General features: G+C 39.0%; 1 protein-coding gene across 1 annotated transcript in view; it reads right to left on the bottom strand.

The window, feature by feature from the left end:
* The window catches only part of LOC149210159 (uncharacterized), a 323,003-nt gene that overhangs the window by 135,627 nt on the left and 168,298 nt on the right, over nt 1-19,078 (bottom strand). Inside the window, exons 6-8 of the mRNA XM_089396649.1 lie at nt 18,647-18,763; nt 18,310-18,453; nt 17,991-18,092 (exon numbers count right to left, since the gene is read on the bottom strand). Coding sequence (XP_089252775.1) covers nt 17,991-18,092; nt 18,310-18,453; nt 18,647-18,763 — 363 coding nt within the window. The remainder of the gene's footprint in view (nt 1-17,990; nt 18,093-18,309; nt 18,454-18,646; nt 18,764-19,078) is intronic.

Here is a 19,078-nt window from a genome sequence, read left to right on the forward strand (position 1 = left end):
GTATTTTGATTTTCTTTCTCTTGTTTTACTATGGCCATGATATGCTTTTTCCTTTCTTTTCCCTGCATCAACGTCCAGGGCAAAGTTTTCCAACCCTACTAAAGGTCTGTGAACATATGAGTGCAAAATCCCAAAGAACTAATGACAAGTTGGGCCTGAAGAATGGAGGTGAGATATGGGGCTTGTAATGTGTCATGGAAAGTGTTAAGTATGGTATAGTAGATAATGAACACGCTATCTCAATCACGGTCTTCCAAGTAGTATCCCTCGTATTACCCTAAGGGACCTTAACAGAGGTCCCATTGGACTAGGGTTAGAGATTAACCCTCTTAGAAAGCTTAAAGAACAAAATTATAGTCAAGATCGGTCAACCTTCCAAATCACCCCTATATCCATACTAAATGCCCAAAACAAACAAGTATAAGCACCTGATTGCAAAATTACCAAAGTATCTTATGAACAGATGCCCACCTTCATCCAAATCCAAATGTCAAATGGCAGAGGAACGTGGCATATCATCGTCAAATAGTGGTTGTCAAGGGTTGGTGGCTAGTTGGATGCTTGACTAGTTGTCAAATGGAGGAGAAAACTTTTCTCCTATGGGTGTTACCCATTTTGGTGGGTAACATGTCAAAACCCTAATTTTCTTAAGGTTAATTAATGAAGGAGGATTGTTGTGGGTATTTATTTATTGTAATGTGTCATTGATCTCTCTTTGATTTTATTTTTGTTGCATATAAATTTCAAGAAGTTAAAATAACAGTGATTTTATTTTTCAACTATTCGAAATTTATTTCAATAATAAAATAAAATTCTAGGAATAATAATTGTTGCGAAAAAATAAATATGGGTTTGTATTAAGAGATTTAACATGGTATCAAAGCTCTAGAAAACTCTGAAAGAGAGATCTGAGATCACTAGGGTATGCAACATTGAATTTCTTCCTTTTACTACAACAGAATTATTTTTAATTTTTGCAGTTGGGGTTTTGTGGCCAAGTTACTAGGTCAATTTGTGAGATGGCATTACTAAGTTGTTGAAAGAAGTTGTCATTGATGTCAAAGGATGTCTAAATGAAAGAGAAAGTTACATATTCAAATAGCACATTTCAAAATATTGCTTTTGGATTTTTGATGCCCCATTTGGATACCCTATATTCGAATACATTTTTACTCCATTTACCTAGCTCAAATAGAAGCATAACACATATGGTTGGAAAGCTTATTTTGAGACCTTTCCAATGATATATGACACTCCCTCTAACTCCTCCCAGTTGAGGAGCATTGATTTTTTGAATATTCATTATACATTCTACGAGTTGCACAAGCCAATCCAACCAGTGGACAAGTTGGCCTAGTCTACACCTCAAATACACTCTAAATAAGTGCGAGAAGGAGCATTTCAAGTCACCTGCTCAAGCAAGTTTGGATCTATTTGAACAAGCAAAGAAAAGGAGTTCTAAGGTTCAAACCTCATGAACCAGAAGTGAAGAGAAGCTTATTTGTAGAGACTTTTTGGAGAAGTATTTTGGCACATTTTTTAAGGGATTTTGGTTTATTTTGGAATCGTTTTTTCGCTTATTTGGGAAAAAAAGTCTGGCTTATTTTGGGAAAAAAAAATTTGGCACAATTTTTGAAGGTTTCTAGTTTTGGTTAGAATTTTGAGTGCAGACCTATTCTTGAGCAACGAATTATGTTTCGTTTGAAGGTTTAATTTCAGATCTATGTAGAGGGCCGAATTCTAGTGTAGAAGTTTGTGTCTCAGGCATATCTTGAGAGTAGTGACCTGTCCATATTGAGGATGAATTTCAGGAACAAAGTTCTGGTATAAATAATGCCGAACTCATGCCTATTTTGAGGGCCAGATCCTGGTGTATTTGGAGGCGAGCTTCAAGTCTGTTTTTCAAGATCTAATGTTGTTCTCTGTTGAGAAGGTCGAACCTTGTGGAGAAGACCGAGTATTAGAAGTCGAGTTTTGATTGCTTGAGAGTTGAATTTAGGTGCATTAAAGTCCAAGTTTTAGTCCTGGTTTGGGGCATGTTGAGGCTGAGTTCTACTAATAAGGAGGCCAAGTTCAAGGATCATTTGTTGAGTGCTTGTGTGAAGGACAAAGGAGCAGCTGCTAAGATGGCATACTTTCTTTGAATAACATTGACACTTGTACAATCTTTGGTGCTAATAAATCAGGGAGTTGGTGCTTCCTTTCAGTTGGTGTTGATAAACCAAAGAGTTGGTACTTCCTTTCAATTGGTGTTGATAAACTAGGGAGTTGGTACTTTCTTTCAGTTGGTATTTGTTACCCACCAAAAGTGGGTAATCCCTAGGAGAAATTGTTCTCTTATTCATCTCTTTCAACTGGTAGGCGGCAACCACTGATAGCCACCTTGTAACTGATGTGATGTGTCATTCATATCTCCACCACCTGCATCAGTCATATTTCCTCGCCCATTTGTCAAGATCACATGCTGGAACGTGGGCTTCTTATCAAAAGGTAATTTATTCATTATGTTTTTTTGTATTTGGGCATTTTGACATGGATTATTGGGTAATTTGGAAGAAAGGATGGTTTGTTAATCTTTAATCCTAGTCCAGTGGGAGCTCCCCTAATGGCCCATGGCTTTAGGAAGGGGCACTACTTAGGACACCATGATTGAGATAGCATAGCCCTATCTATCCCTATTCCATACTTACCACTTTCCATCTTACATTACAAACCCCTATTCCACTCCCCTTCTTCGAGTCAACTGACCATTGGTTCATTGGGATTTGGCGTCCACACATCCTCATACCTTTGCTAAGGCCTAGAAATGCACCTTGGGAGGTTGACGCAACTAAAGGAAAAAGAAAGAGTATATGGTAGCCAAAAGAAAAATAAACGAAAATCGAAATGCAAAAGATGTTTGGGACTTACAAATTAGCGTGTGGAAAAGAGCCAAACATCAGCTCTACCTCTATCATATGGCCATCACCCAGTTCCTGGGCCAATGTTTCCCTATCTCATAGAAGACAAGGAACCCTTGCATGTCCCAACCCCTGATGAGCGATGAACTACCCCATCCTAAAGGGGGTAATAACTGTTATACATCATACAAAGCAAGCTCTCATTTCTTGAGCAATGAGCAGTAATACATTGGGAAAATCAAGAAAAAGTAAAAGGCAATATAGAGGGGTAGAAAAATAAAGGTTGGGTTAAGTCATGCATCCATGATTGCTCCCTCCTCACATCTATACACCCAAGATGAGGTATTCCATCATAGTCGGTCCCTTTGACCATGGCACTTGGCCATGGAGTTCTTTCCCCTCTGTTCCATCATTATTCACATGGCACCTATCAATTGAAGGGTGGACCAAGGACATGTCACTTCCCATGGGTGGTAGAGAACACCTAATAGGGTCGTTTATTAACCACACTTACCTAGGGAGTTACCACTATTACGTGACCAAGGCCCCAATTTTGTAAGAGAAGTGACATATGAAGTGTTATTATGCCCATTTCTTTCAAGCATAGTTCACTTAGATGCAATAATGATTAATGTACCTCATGACAAAAGTTTCAGCACTGGATATTGTGTGTAATTGGAAGGTGGTTCCATCTATAGCTTTGGGCAACTTAACTGGGCTCCAGGTCCACTAGAGGGACATATTGACACCCATAGGTGATGCGTTGAGAGCCATGGGACTTCGAACATTTATAGAGCACCATTCATAGCCATGCGCACACCTTCAACACCCAAAGCGTTCTTGCATTTGCCCCATTATTCATGGGATGATGCTCCCAGACCAGTTATGCACCCAGTCAGCTTAGTAGTATGCATGGTGTGGCAAGTTGATATAAGCTCGGATGAGGTTTGTCTCATGCCTTGAGACATGAGAGGGCTAGCAGCATCTTTAGTGCCCTCAACATTGGAGCAGATTCAAGATTATTCATCGCTTGAAGACCCATGAGACCCAATTTTGTGCCCCAAACCCACATTTGGGGGCTCCAGGATGATTTGTAGAGAGATTTAGGGGCCAAACCCTAGACCCTGATCTTAGAAGCCCTCTACACTCATCATGGCATTAGAGGAGCTCAACGCATGCCCTAGAAGGGCCTATGACAGCATGGCGTCAACATTTCGGCCCTCTTATGGGAGATTTTATTATGTTTGCCATTGGCTACAAGGTCAACATGTGACCTTGACTAGTTTTAGCTCATTATTTTATGATTTTAGGGGCTTCTAAGCATAATTAGACATTAGTAGGACACATATATATTAGAGATCATTTCATTAGATCTACCATCAGCATCACACTTGGAATTTCAATCTCATAGAGGAACTCGCACTTCTATCTTGTGCATGAAGAGGAACCTTTGGATGCATTTTGATACTTAGAGTTCATCTTGGATATTCTTTGGAGCTACTCTTTGGCATAATGGAAGAAATTCTTGCTTGTTGTCTTGTAAATGCCCTAATTTGTTGAAGATTTACTTTTTTATTTCTACTGTATGGAATTATTGATTCTAGGTCATGCAAAATTGTGCCCTAATTTGTTGAAAATTAATTAATGTCGCTATCTAGATGAATATTGCATGCATTACTCATGTATAACACATTGAATGGTCATACTAGTGAACTCATTGAAGCTCTTCAAAAAAATCCATTTCTTCATTGAGTGGGAAAATGATTGAAATTTACTTGCTAGGGCATCAAATTTCAACCTCCTTGGGAACAAGTTTGACTATTCTAAATTAGCCTTGACTATATTCTCCTAAGGAACAACAAGGGACAAGGCATTGGTCAAGTTGTTTGGTGATCATCTCTTACTATAATCCATTTTTCTTCCCTCTTAGTTTTGGTCCTTTCAAGGCTAGATAAGAGAACTAGGGCTTGGTTCAAATTTCTAAGGAGGAATGATTTTGGTGGATGGAGAGCCTAAACATCAAGAGGGTAGGGTTTTCCACAAAAATTATCAATTTGGTGGGCACCCACTCCAATTTCATCCATAAACTCTCTTATCCTAAGTGTTTGCTTAAGAGGGAAACACTAGTTTTTCTTCCCTTAACTTAAGGACTTTCTTGAAGGTTTCATGAGCCTAGGATTAGCTAACATACATTGTAAGGAACCTTTTCTCCTCGCCTTGACCTTGAGATGCCCCAACACTCGTCAAATCCATTAAACCCTAGATCTTGTGCCCTTAATTCTAGGTCTCTTCATAAAAAGTGAATTGCTTCCTTATGAAGCCTTGAGTCTAAATTATGTCTTTCTTGAAGGCCTCCTAGTGCGATCACTTCATGCATTAATCCTAGAATACCTATTATAATTGATCTCTTTCCTATTGGGACTCCTCCCATCAGTTAAAATCTATAAAGAGCAGGGGGCCTGGTTGTGGTGACAGTGAGCCACTACCCCATTGTTGCTTCTTGGTCTAGTTTATACCTTGTAGGGTTTTCCTCTCCAATGCCTACTAAATTTTGTGGGAATAATGATGATAAATTTGAATGTACTCTTTATATATATTAAGAAAAGAATTAGGTGGTTTTCTCCCGCTTTGGGCTTCCACGTAAAAATCTATGTTCTTTGTATATTTATGTGCTTTGCTTTATATTTTTTTATGCATTTACAAGTTTTTTAAGTTAAAAATTATTAATATTGATTCACCCGCCCCTCTCAATTCTGCTGAATATTCCAACAATTGGTATCAAAGCGGGTTCCTTCGGAAACAATTTGACCATTGGATAGTAGATCTCAGTAAGACTCATGGACAAGCAAGCATAATACACCAAACATGGTCTTCCATTGTTTGATGGACAAAATTATGCCTTTTGGAGCATAAGGATGAGATTGTTCTTACAAGCACAAGGAGTTGATGTTTGGCAAGTTGTTCTAAATGAATACAAGGTACTAGCCTCTACTCCAACAAATTTGTATGGAGAAAGACTCTATGAAAGTAATTCAAAGGCTATGTATGCCAATCTAGGAGGGATGACAAGATCAGAATTTGTAAAGGTTATGCTTTCTGAATCAGCAAAGAAAATGTTGAATTTTCTATGCAAGAGTGCAATAAATACAATTTTCTGGCAAATAATTATTTCCTAATGATCTTCAACTAGTCTTTTATGCCACTACTATCATTGAATAATTGAACTTCAAAAAATCTTAACAGTAAATGCAGCAACCACAGTAAAGACCATAGAATGGAAATCTGCACAATAGAGACAATAATTTTACCCTAGGAAACCCAACAATTTTTCTTTTTGAAAAAGTATTCTTCATCAAGGTTTACAGATCAAATATTTAGCTAGAAATCTACGCCAATATCCAAGTCAAAATACTAGTCACACTTGGCCAACCTGTTGTCCTTTGAGGTCACCACCTTTAGCCCTTATTTAGCCCTATTTCACCAACAACCAACAACCAACAACCTTCTTGCGGCTTCTATTACCTTCATGTGGCCCCTACAGCATTCTTGCTACTCCTACAGCCTTCCCACTGCCCTATGACATTCCTGCTCCACATGTGCAGCTGTCCAAGAGGGATAAGAGAATGGATGAAGAGAGAGAAGAAACCTACTCTTGGTTGGTGGAGAAAATGAGACATCACACCCTCTATTTATACTTGTTGAATGAGGTGAAAAAACCTAAGGGACACACCCCTTCATAGGTTGTGCGAACTTGACTTTCTTGGGCTGACTTATCACTTCAAATATTAAATTTTTTCATAATTCTTCTACGTTGACATGAAAACCATTTAGCCATATGGGAATACCTACCAATGCTACACAAAAATCAACACTCCCTCTTAGAGAGGGAGGTATTCTCCTTAGCTGAAAACAGATTTCCCCTTAGCTGAAATTTCTCCTTGAACACCCGAGTGGAGTATGTACCTTGAGAGGCAATGATTATGGTGTCTATAAGTCATTGGTCTCGCCAGCATTGTGCTCTGATCTTGTAAAGAGATAGATTTGTTAGTCAAGGCCTTGCTATGTAACAATGTTAGTTAAATATGAAGCTAGACAAATGGGTTACCAATCCGGCTCTTGTTATGAGATCTCTTCAGATTGAAAATGACCATGTACCTCTTATGAATACCTCCCTAGTTAAGAGGGAATGTTGAAAAATGTGTAACTAGGTTCGGTCTTCATAAGTATAAATTGTATTCTTGTAAAATATAAAATGAAAATAAATTATTGTTGAAGCATGGGTTTCATGCTCAACTCCTTTTATTTTATAGGTCAAGCACCCATTGAGTGCTTCTAGGGTTTAAGAGTCATTGTCATATATTGAAGACCCTATGGGTACATTGTATCATGTAAAGAAAATTTGTTTGTCTTTAAAGTGTCAAAATGTCCTCTAAGATCAAGTCGGCCTAGAAGCTGCCAAGTCAGCGTACATGAAGAGCCACGTCTACCCTTGAAGAAGCCTATATAGAGAGAGGAACTTGTCCTCCATTATACACACACACATCTCTTTCTATGCAAAGAAGAAGGCTAAAAGAGGTCAAAGAAGAAGGATAAAGAGGAAGAAAAGGAAGTCGAAGTGCTTGGGTTAAGTCTCTCTCTCTCCCACATGAAAGTCAAAGCTAGGGTTTTTGCGTTGGGGACATCTTTGGTTCAATCTTGGAGACAAAAGAGAAAAGAAGGAAAGAGAAGATGTCCTAGGGTGTCTCACTAGCCCTAAAGTTCAAGGAAAGGCAAGCAAAGGGAAAAGGAGGCCATACGACGAAGATCGAAGTCTTCTTGAGGAGCAGCGGCAGTTGCTGAGAGACAAGAATTTCGGATCAAAAATAGGAGGTCAAAGATCTTGCAAAAGAAGGTCGAGTTGATCTTGATCTTGGAGGGTATTTGTCTGAGTCTCTAGGTCATGGCATTCGTCAATTGAAGGATCTATAAGAAGAGAAGAGATTTAAAGGTTTTCCCCTCAAGAGGAGGGGTTTTAGCTCTAGCTTGCAAGCTATATACTGTGTAACTATTCTTATTGTTTTGGTAGTTGTTTGATGTATCTCACAATATACTAATAAGGAACAAAGCTAATAAGGTAAAAGGTAACACAAACAGTTGTCAGGTTAAAGAGAATTAACATATTCATTGCCCTATTGAATTCTCAACATTTTTTTCTCATCATGAGTTTCCTCTACTACCTTTTTGCCATTAGGAATCATTTCTTGTAGCAACTTTGTCAAACCTTCCTTCAAACCTTCCATGTCTTTCTTCAAATCTTCCATGTTGCCTTTCAGTTTTGCTTCTATACCATTTATCTTAGCTTCCATGCCATTCTTCAGACCATCCAACATAGCTTCTATTACTTTTTGTGAGAGCAAAATTTGTTGCACTTGTTCTTGTAATTTTGATATATCATGTTGCATTTATTCCTCTTCTACATGTGCCATAGTAGTGTTTTTGGGTTGCTTACTAAGTGTTTCCATTTTCTTTCTTTGGGGCATCAATTAATGATAATTATGCTTCACTATTCCCTTTGAATCACTTCAAACTAATTTTTCAAACAAAACTTATGCAAATTTTAAAAACTACACACCTTTTTTTCGCTTTGTAGGAGCTTGATATTGAATCTGTTGTATCTCTGTAATTTTGGATCTCCAAGGTCTGAAATTTCGTCTTGTGGTAGCCCTCTGAGTCTTCTTTCCAACCCCACAAGTCAGACCAAGATTGGAGTCTTTAGGAAAAGAGTTATGCCCGATCTCCCACGATGACCTAATTATAGATTGGTTCAGTAGAGGAACTTGTACAAAGTGCCACGTATCACTGTTTTAACCTTCAGCCCTGAAATTGCTACATGACAAACTACAGTGCATGCACTTTCAACCACTTTTTACAGAATTCAAATTCGAAGCCTGAGACGAAAGTTATGACGATTTTCCCTACGTCACCTGTTTTACACAGAATTCTGGAGCCTACAAAAACCCTAACTTCCTGTTGACGGTGCTGGACCCGCCAACATGCAGGGGATCTCCCCGGTAAGAAGTCCCAACTAGACCTCAGATCGTTTGGTGTAAGAGTCCCAACAGTGGGTCGTACGGTATCGCCTTGACGCAGTTGCGCGCAGAGGCAAGTAAGATGTCCCTGTTGGTAGCAAGGGTGTGTCATGCGCAGGAAGCCAAGGAAGGTGCATGATCAATTCTAACACAAGGAAAGTGGGGTGAGTGTCCCCCTTGGAAACCTGTGAAAGCACACGGCTTGGAAGGGAACACAAGAGCGAAGATGCATCACAAACTAGAAAGCAAGTAAACTAACAATCCAAAGTGATGGTTAAACCAACAGCACATCTCAATAAGATTCATACATACTTTTACAGAAAGAGTCCATACATGCATGTGTAAGCAAACAGATACCATATCATTAGAGTAAACAAGATAGTTGAAATACAATAACAACATATGCATGAAACGTGTTGGTTATGTTATGTTAAGAAGTGAAAGTTTCAATCATATAGTACAACCATGACCGACTGCTAGTCTCGATAGTGGAACATTACAATCACTGTTGTCTGCTCCTCTAAAGAGATGTATTAGCTCTACACTATGGAGAAGCCAAGGCTCGTTATTATACTCTCCAAGCTTTCTCTAAGATACTCGTATCAGAAGCTTGGCTGACCAAAAGCCTATACAATGAGTTATGAGGTACTATATATAGCAAAGGGTGGGGTGACCCTTGACATTCCCCCTTTTGACTATTCATCTACCCTCATGACTCTTCAACTACTCTATGATTGTTACATTCAGCTATCAACACTTGAACTTCCACTTGACAAGATGTTACATACAATCTACACATGTACCCATGTGAGACAAAATAGTGATGAGTAAGCCATACAAGACATCACTATGACAAACCCTAGACCCTAGACAAGAATATCCTCCAAGCACAAGTCAAATCCTTCCTTTCTACACTTCGTTCCTTGGCACTTTGTTCTCCTTCTTCCGGCACTTCGTTCTCTTTCCAGCAGTCCTTGATGTATTTGCCCTAGAAGAGACACTTATCCTTGGTCTCTAGTGAGGCCCTTCACTAAAGATGATTTCTTCCTTCTTCTTGACCAACTGAGCTCTTTCTTCTATGTGTAGGTGCAGACTTGATATGACAGTCCTACAACCCTAAATTCTCGCACGTGTGGGAGGTTTCGTGGTGTATTTGATTCCTTTCTCCTTCGTATGAAAGAGTCTCTCCTTCGCTTTAGTGGAGGCCTTATAGGCCTATGTTTCAAGACCAAACAATGAGAAATATTAGATTGTTGTCTTGTTGTTGATATGACCACAATAAACCCTCTTTTTCTCGCACGTGTGACTGTATTTAGCCCTAGAAACAGTCCTCCAACCTTCACTTCTACTTCTTCCTCCTTTGCTGCACTAGAGGCTCCTTGTACTTCAGTTTTCTTCACCTTTTCTATGTCTTTCTTCCTCGCTAATTTCAGAGTGAGTCCTTTTCGTAATGAGGGAGTGGAGAGCCTCTATATATAGAGGATTGTCCCTCCTTTAGGCCGATTTGATGTCTTTGGGCCGACTTGGAGATTCTTCATTGTTTTAGCTTCTTGGATGATGTCGTTGCATGGAGAGGACTTGACTTGGCTTGGAGAGATTTCTTTTGACTCTTATTCAAAGTATATACATGGTGTAACATGCCCTTAAGGGTCTTCAATAAATACATTGACTCTGACTTCCTAGAAGCACTTAAATATGTGCTTGACCTACTTCAATGAGCAAGAAAGTCATTGATAAATATAACAAAAACAATTTTCTTTTTCTTGAATAAAAACAAATATCAAAAGTAAATTTATGAATACTGAACCTAGTTACACTTTCTTCAACAGGCAAGAGGCAAAGTTAAGAGATCAAGGAAGATCATGAAAGGAGGAAGGAAGCCAAGGAAGGTTGGCGGCTCAAGGAGGAGGCCTAAGGAGGCTAACGGCAAGCCCCAGAGCACTTCTGCTTGGCTAGAAGGAGGGTCGAGAGGCCCTTAGGGGCTGCGGCCTACGGTTTTCAAACCCTTAAAGCCTACAGCACCCTAAAGGGAGCCTCCAAGAGGTTGTCGCAAGCTTTTAAGGGCTGCGGCCTAGGGGAAAATGGAGGAGAGTGGGAGCAAAGGCCCTAGGCCTCATGGCTAGGGCTAAAAGGCCCTAAAAACCAAGACGCAGGAGAAGGAGAAGGAGGCTGAGGGGCTTGGAGCCTACGGCCAGCCTTAGAGAGGCTTGAAACTCAAACGCAAAGGACTAATAGGTTGATGCACGAGCCTAAGAGGAGGACGTTGGCCTTGGAGGGGCTAAATCTGGGCCTGGGAAGGCTGAAAAATGAGATCCCAACTTTAGAAAAATTAATCTCCCTCAGATCTACAATTTTGCTCAATTTCTTCAATGGTTGGCCCTACAAAAAATTTGGAGACTAAATCTTACCCTCAAGGGCCTAGATCTAGCTTATTCCAACTTTTTCCACTTGATCTCACCTGCAAAAAATAACTTTACAAATACCCAAAACTGCAATATATACAAAAAAAAAAAAAATCTTAAAACCCCAAAACCCCAATTAGCAAGAATAATATACAAAGTTTATTTACAAATATACAATGCTGGAAAGAAAATTTTAGAGAAAAAAATTATGGAGTTTTCCGTTGAAAAATGACTAATAAATAACTTTGGAAAATTAATGCACACTATAGCCTTAGCGAAGTTAGATCAACCATAATACCATATAAATATCTGGAGTCTAAACAAGGTCAGTTCATGCCCATAGTTTGTGAACTTCGGGATCAAGGACTGGGGAACCTGCAAACACTATATATTTTTCTCAAGAAAATTTTCAAACATATGGCAAATAAAATCATCTATGATAAGCCCATAATCTATCAATAGAATGATTTTATCCCCATCTAATGAAAAACAAATTTTAAAATTAGTAAGCACAACATAGGGAAGCCTGTACCTAGCACATACCACAAACCAACGAACATTGAACACCATGCAATGAACCCCAAAGTCTTTATTATGATTCAAATAAACGTTCCCAACAGGACTGTAGTGTTACACCAATTCTTCTGCAGCGATTTCTTAGCCAAACATCAGATGGCTTGAGACTCAAATGACTCTCTATTTATAGATAAATCCTCCAAGTGGCAAAATAACAGCTAGTTGGCTTGATCCTTGTCAAAAATAATATTGCCCATTGATAAATCCTTGATTTGTTAATCTTAGCCATTGAAAATATTTATTTTGAGGAATTTTCGAATTTCTCATTACATCCCTTTTTATTAGCTCAAATTAATTATTTTGAGCTAATTTCCTCAAAAAATTGACTTTCACTTAACCATAAAGGTCCAAGGGTCCAATTTTTCTTGAAATTTAGAATATTCCCTAGGTGGGGGACCTCCAAAAATTAATTTCTTTGTTACCCAACACTACGTGGGTGATATCCCTAGGAGAATTTTTTTCTTCATGATGAGCCTCAGTCGACAGCCAGCATCCCCTTTATGCCTCCTACTAGCTCGTTGTACCATTTCTCCTCCACCTAAGCTAGCCATGTCATCCCTCACCCACTTGTATTGATCGTATGTTTGAAGGTGGGCCTCCTGAAGCTAAAGGTATGTCTTGTCATTTGGTAATTGAGTATTGGGTTTACCTAACATGGATACTTCTAAGTATGGATTGATGGGGGGATTGGCGAAAAGAGTGGCCTTAATTTGTACTCTTGTCTCCATGATCTCCTTTGGTTGCTACCCTTAGATCTTAGTCCCGTGGGATCTCCTTTATTGACCATTTGGTTCTAGGGTGGTACTACTTGGGAAACCATGACTTTGGATGTGTGGTCTCGCTCCTTTATCTGCACATATTACTCCCTTCCCACTCTCTCTACCCCCATTCATATTTTCTCCCACCTAGGTCCACATAGGGCTAGCCTCCCTATCCCCTTGCCCCCACCTTGGGTTAGGCCTAGAATGATGCACCAGAGGATGAAGCAATTAAAAGAAAAAGTAAAAGCATAAACAACCACATTAAAAAGGAAATTGTACCACAAAATGCAAAAGATGGTCGAGACAATAATTAGCACGTGGGCAAAAGCCATTACATGAACTCTACCCCAACTATGGCCATCACCCTAGTTCCATAAGCCCTAGATGAGCCTCCTCTATCATTTGGAACCCATGATTGTCCCAACCCTGGAAGGCAGTGAACCGCCTTACCTCAAAAGGGGTAATCGCTGCTATATTATACACATCATGCTCTTGTCCTTTGAGCCCCAAGCAATTAACTAAAGAAAAATTCATAAAGGGCAAAAGGCACATAAAGAAGGGTGGAAAAATCAAGGTCGGGCACCTCATGTATCACGACTTCTCCCTACATTATATACCTAGGTATGGCCTTCCTCTTATCTAGCTACCCCTATGCCCCATTATGTGGCCCAGGGCTACCCCTCTCATTCCCTATTCCATCTCACCAATTTGTCACTTGCCACCCCCATTAGAAGGATGTACCTTGGACATACTATCCCCTCTAGGGGATGAAACCACCTAATAAGGTCCTTGTCTAACCCCCTTTGGAGTTTGGAGACACTAGCACTTGTTAAAGCCCACTACAAAAGGGCATGCCATTATGAAATGCCCATTTTGTTATCCATGGTTTATAAGCTCCTTTACCCAATTATTTTAATGACTGATTGTACTAGAAGCCTAGGGGACGCATTGGATCTTATGCAGGATTGCAGGTGGTGTCCATTTGGGTTTGGTCAACCTATACGAGATCCTGACCCCTAGAGGTCCACATTGGCACATGTAGTGTGTGCATAGAGAGCCAGGGGCCTCCACAGCAGCAAACAGCACTCCACAGATCTTCATGGATGTTCAGAGGCTATTAGCGATCCAATTTTGGGACGATGGTGACACGATTGGTACATTATGCCTAGCAGGCCCCCATAGGAGCTCCACATTCTTGGCAAGTGTCGCAGCGCTTATACGATGTCATGGCAGCATTCATTCCACCACCTGGACCATTGCAGAGGATCTACAGACATCTCTAATTCATATGGATACCCATGGGATCATTGATGTGCCCTCAGACCCACTGAGAGCACCACAGGTCTACTACTTGGAGAACAAGGGGCCACCCCCTTGTCCATCATATTCCGAGGAATTTATTCTTCAATATGGCACTTCAGGATGTTATTGAGCCTTTGGAGGGCCCTACGACATGCATACATCATTATTTGGCCCCTTATGAGGCTTATTTTTACATTATGAGCTAGTATGGTGGGCTTGTCACCATTAGGAGTTATTATTTGCACATTATTTTATCTTTAGGAGCCCATAGGCTAATTCGAATTACATTAGGAGGCTATATATTGATGTTAGATACATTCATTTGTATCATCACTTGATTTGGGATCTCTCTAGCCTTAGAGAATTTTCGTATTGTTTCCTTGGAGGATATTTGCCGAAGATGGATGAATTTTGATGTGGATTTGGAGCTTTGTTATAAAAACAAATTGTTGGTTGGATATACTCTATAATGTTGTAAGTGCTTTTTATCGTTGTTATTCTCGTTGCCACATACGGCTAAAATTAGGGCTAGTTGTTGCATTATTGTAATGTGGAATTGAGCTATGTTTTAGTTATTAAATGTATGGGCCAATGTTATATGAATGAAATGTCCTGGAGATTATTTTATCTCGAGAAGCTTGCATTATTTGCTTTAAAGTATAAATGCTTGAAACTCACTTTTCCTTTCTCATTATCTATATTGGATGAAGTTGACTTTCTAGGCCTCCTTGATCAAGAATCCAAGTCCTTACTCATTAACATCCTTGACTCCATATCCCCAAGTGGATTAGGCACTGGTTCCATAAAAAGGGTGATCATCTCAACCATCATTTTACCATTTTTCCCTTTTTCCAAAGTCTAGCCCCATTAGGTCACCTAGGGCATCAATTTCCCGACAATTGGGCCAAGGAAAAATTTTTATCTTCCCTAGGCTACTACAATGGTGGGTCTCCTCCCTCTCCTCCAAATTTGAGGTTATTCTGACAGTGGAATCTCTGAGAATCCCAAGCCCTAGCTCTAGGATCGAATTTTTCCTAGGTATCCCCAAGGCTAGACCTTAGTAGGATCAATTCAACCTTTTGAAGTGAATATTTTTGTTTGGTCCTTTCCCCTCACCTTGTCCAGGCTAGAAACAACATTGGTTGCTATATTCCATCCCCGAACCTGGGCTGGGTCCACTTGGCCCCATGTGGCCCACTTCTCAATAAAGATTATTTGTCAAGGACCATTTGAGAATCCAAGTTTCCCAACGATTATAGGGATTGAGAACCTTGTTTATAAGCCTCCAATCCTCACCCCTTACCCCTGGTGGAACAAGACCCTTACTTAAAGAGCAAGCAAGTTCCATTCTTCACTCCATCCGTGGGAAAGGGTTTTCAAGATCACTTCTCACCTATCCATTGACATATATACTTTACAAGTGATCCCTACACTACTGAGACTCCTCCCATCGGTGAAAGTCTGTAAAGAGCAAGGAGACTTAGTTGTGGTGATAGTGGGTTAAGCCTCCACCGTTGCCCTTAACCTAGCAGTTGCCCTCTTAGGAGCCCCTTTAGGTCCCCTGCTGGTTTGAGTGGTAACAAGACCCACGAACTTTTCCACTTGGAGAATTTAATTTCTCTAGACATTAAATTTTGAATTTAATTAATTAAATTTATGGTTTAGGATTTTTATTTATTTTTGCCAGAAAAATTAATTAATTGACACTTGAGGGGATTAAATATTTTTTCTACCCTCTAATATTTTAGCCATGGTGTCTAAGTATGAGGAACCATGCACTAAAATATTTTTTACATAAGATTTTTACAAATTGAACCCTCACAGGGGGAAAACCAGTTCAGCTTAAACCCTCAAATTACATACCCAATTCTGCAACACAATATGATCTAGTAGACCAAGTGATTTGTAATAAAATAATTTAGCTAATTAAATTAAATTATTCCCAAATCATTTTTACATAAGACTCGACTAGAACACTAGGACTCGCCTAAGACTTTGACGAAGAATTCCACCCTAGCTTTGGGGTCAGGTTGGAGGAAAAAACTTTGCCAACCATCAATGTTTAAAAACACAAATGAATCAGGGAGACGAGAAACCATCCATGTTTAGAAACACAAATGAATCAGTGAGACGAGAAACCTCATTGGATGAAACTCTTGCCAAAATAATAGGGTTACCTAGGTTGTTACATACACACATGGTCTTGACTCTTACTAGCATCATTTACATTATAAATTTGCATAATGGGTTTACAATGACTCAATAAACAGTTGATTGACGATCCGATCTTTTGAAAAAAATTGGTACATTTGCTTCCTTGGAACTTTGACAGCAAGTGTGCAACAAGACCCTTCTTGGGCTTTATCTATCAAAGAAGAAATTTATTTTAATGTAAATTAGGTCTTTTAGGCCTCCTCCACCAAGTCGACATGAACCTGGACAAGTTGGCCTAATTAGGGGGACAGAATCTACTATGAAAGGGCAGAAACTCGACTCGTTTGGAGCAAATCAATCACAAGTTCAATCTGCAGTTGCTAGAGGTGGAAAAGGGTGTGAAATTCCAAGAAGAGGAAGGAAACCCTAGCGAAGGAGAAGGAAGTCTTTGTCAAGCATAAGAAGTCGAATTTTCTCTCTCTTTGTCTCACATGTGCAAAGTTGTTGGGCTGCTAGAAGGACTGAAATTGCAGTATTGTAGCTGGGCCGAAATTCTGGGTTGTTGTTGTGTTGTAGTTGTTGGACAAGAAGAAACTACTGAAGGTTGTTGAATCATATTGGAAGGTTGACTTGGTGGAGGAAAAAGGTCTTTTGGTCATGTCTAAGGTCTTGGTCTATCTTAGTGGAAGAGTTTGACTGGCTTTTCCCCTTGAGACAGATTTTAGCCTTGGTTGAGTGCCTATAACTGGTGTCGTTGATCTTCATGTTTTGTTTTGATGATTGCTTGATAAAACAAAGATAGAAGTACATAAAAAGAAGATAATACGTTCACAAGAATATCACAAGTACTTATCAATATAAGAGAATCTTTCTGTCTTTCTGAATGTCCCCTCAATTTTGTATAATAAGCCTTCAAATTAAAAATAAATAAATAAATAAAATAAACTAAAAAGAAAAATACAAAACAAATATCAAAACCTAAACTAATTTGCAATCCTAACTCACTCATTCAACTTACCAAACTTATCTCTACTTGGATTACCACGCAACACTATCTCACTTACTAGTTAACTGTTGTCTCTCCCCAGTGACACTCCTTCAATGTTCATTGTCCATTTTTAATTTTCAGTTTTAACTTTCGAGTCTTGGCTCTAGATATCGATGATCTTAGATTGATTCTATGTCTCGTCTCTCTTTACTATTTTTGAGTTTTAGTTATATCAATTTACCCTTCAGCATCTACTGTAGTCTATTTTTCTTTGTACTACTTAGATTCTAGAATGATGAATGATGAATTCACTTTTTAAATCAACATAGTCTCTAGAATGATGAGTACGGATCAATGTATTTCATTATTGAATCTTGTGGCGTATAGATGAATGATATATGCATCAATATGAACATAGGTATGGATCTGTTTATTTCATTATTTAATTCAATTATGTGTGGATCAATATATATATATATATATATATATATATATATATATACCTCGATGACCCCTCATCTCCCCTAAATTTCCCTAAAATTTGAGGGTACTGTGCATTTTCCTGTACCCGTGTCCGCCTGTCCTGGAGTCTTGGCGAAACATTGGTTAAATCAAATCAGACCCAGAGGTATTTCTAGGTGGCATCATAATTCTGCTCTCTCTTACTGCTTTTAGCAAGTGCACTATGGTGGATACAAATTCAACAGTAAATAGATTTAGACAAAGGTGCTATCCATACAGAAAAATAACATTAAAAACTCAGAGATTGTAACAGTGAAAATCATAGCTCTGAAAGTTAAATGTTCGCTGACCCATATATCCATTTTGGACATAGATACCTCCAGTTTAGTGATCCCTCTCAATGTACTTTTGTATGCAAGGAGAGAGTATCCAAGTGCTGAACCCAGGTTGCGGAGTACAGTTGAATCGGTCAAGTCACGCTGAAACAATAGAACAAAAATCAAACTGTAAAAAAAAACTTCATCAACTGATTGACGTTGCTGCAAAAGGCCAATTTTATGCAGATGAGGCTCATTATATGCTGATTTCTAAAATGAAACTCAAACCGTACTTGCAACCATGAATCCATAATCAAAGTACACTAGTGATGCTAGAACTTGAACTAGTAGATGACACATGAATCAAGCTGAATATTACCTGCCAGCGTGAAATAGGTAGCTTTGAGCTGAGGTGGCCTGAAATTGCATTAGCTACTCCTAGATTGCCCTCACTGTTCTCAAAATCAATAGGATTGACTTTGTGAGGCATGGTTGAAGATCCAACTTCACCAGCTTTAACTCGCTACAATAATACAATTACATAAATGGTCACAAATATTAGTATGGGATTTCATCAAGAAAACATTTGTAACAAACAGTATGCCACCCTTGAATAAAATATTAAACCAAAATCCAGATGTCCATCTGAAAAATCAATTTTGACTAAAGAAATTCACAGCTGTTTGGCAAGAATACAAAACCCAAACAGTGCGCACCTGTCTGAAGTAACCCAAGGATATATAGCCCCATATATCTCTATCAAATCCAACTAAAATGTTGTTAAACCGCACAATTGCATCAAAAAGTTCCGCAACATAGTCATGAGGCTCAATCTGTAAAGTGACACACCGAAGCATCAGAAAAGTGAAACTTCTATATTAATTATAGAGCCATCATCAAAGCACACATATAGTATAGGCAAAGGCAATTGGAGTTTCTGCAACAGACAGGACTAGCTATTTATTGTCCAAAGGAAAAGAAATCCAGTTAATAGAAAACTGAAAAAAAAAACTATAATAATGGTCCAAGTGAGTCAGATGAATTTTCTTTTCACTGCCCTTTATACCCAGCTTTCCAAGGTGAAAGAAATTTGATTCCCAAAGTTCAAATTTGTTTCAGGATCCACTTCAGACCACATGACAAGAGGT

Source organism: Pinus tabuliformis, chromosome 1_2 (genome assembly GCF_031772625.1).
Source record: "Pinus tabuliformis cultivar Carrire ecotype Pingquan chromosome 1_2, CPIR1, whole genome shotgun sequence".
NCBI classification, from domain to species: Eukaryota; Viridiplantae; Streptophyta; class Pinopsida; order Pinales; family Pinaceae; genus Pinus; species Pinus tabuliformis.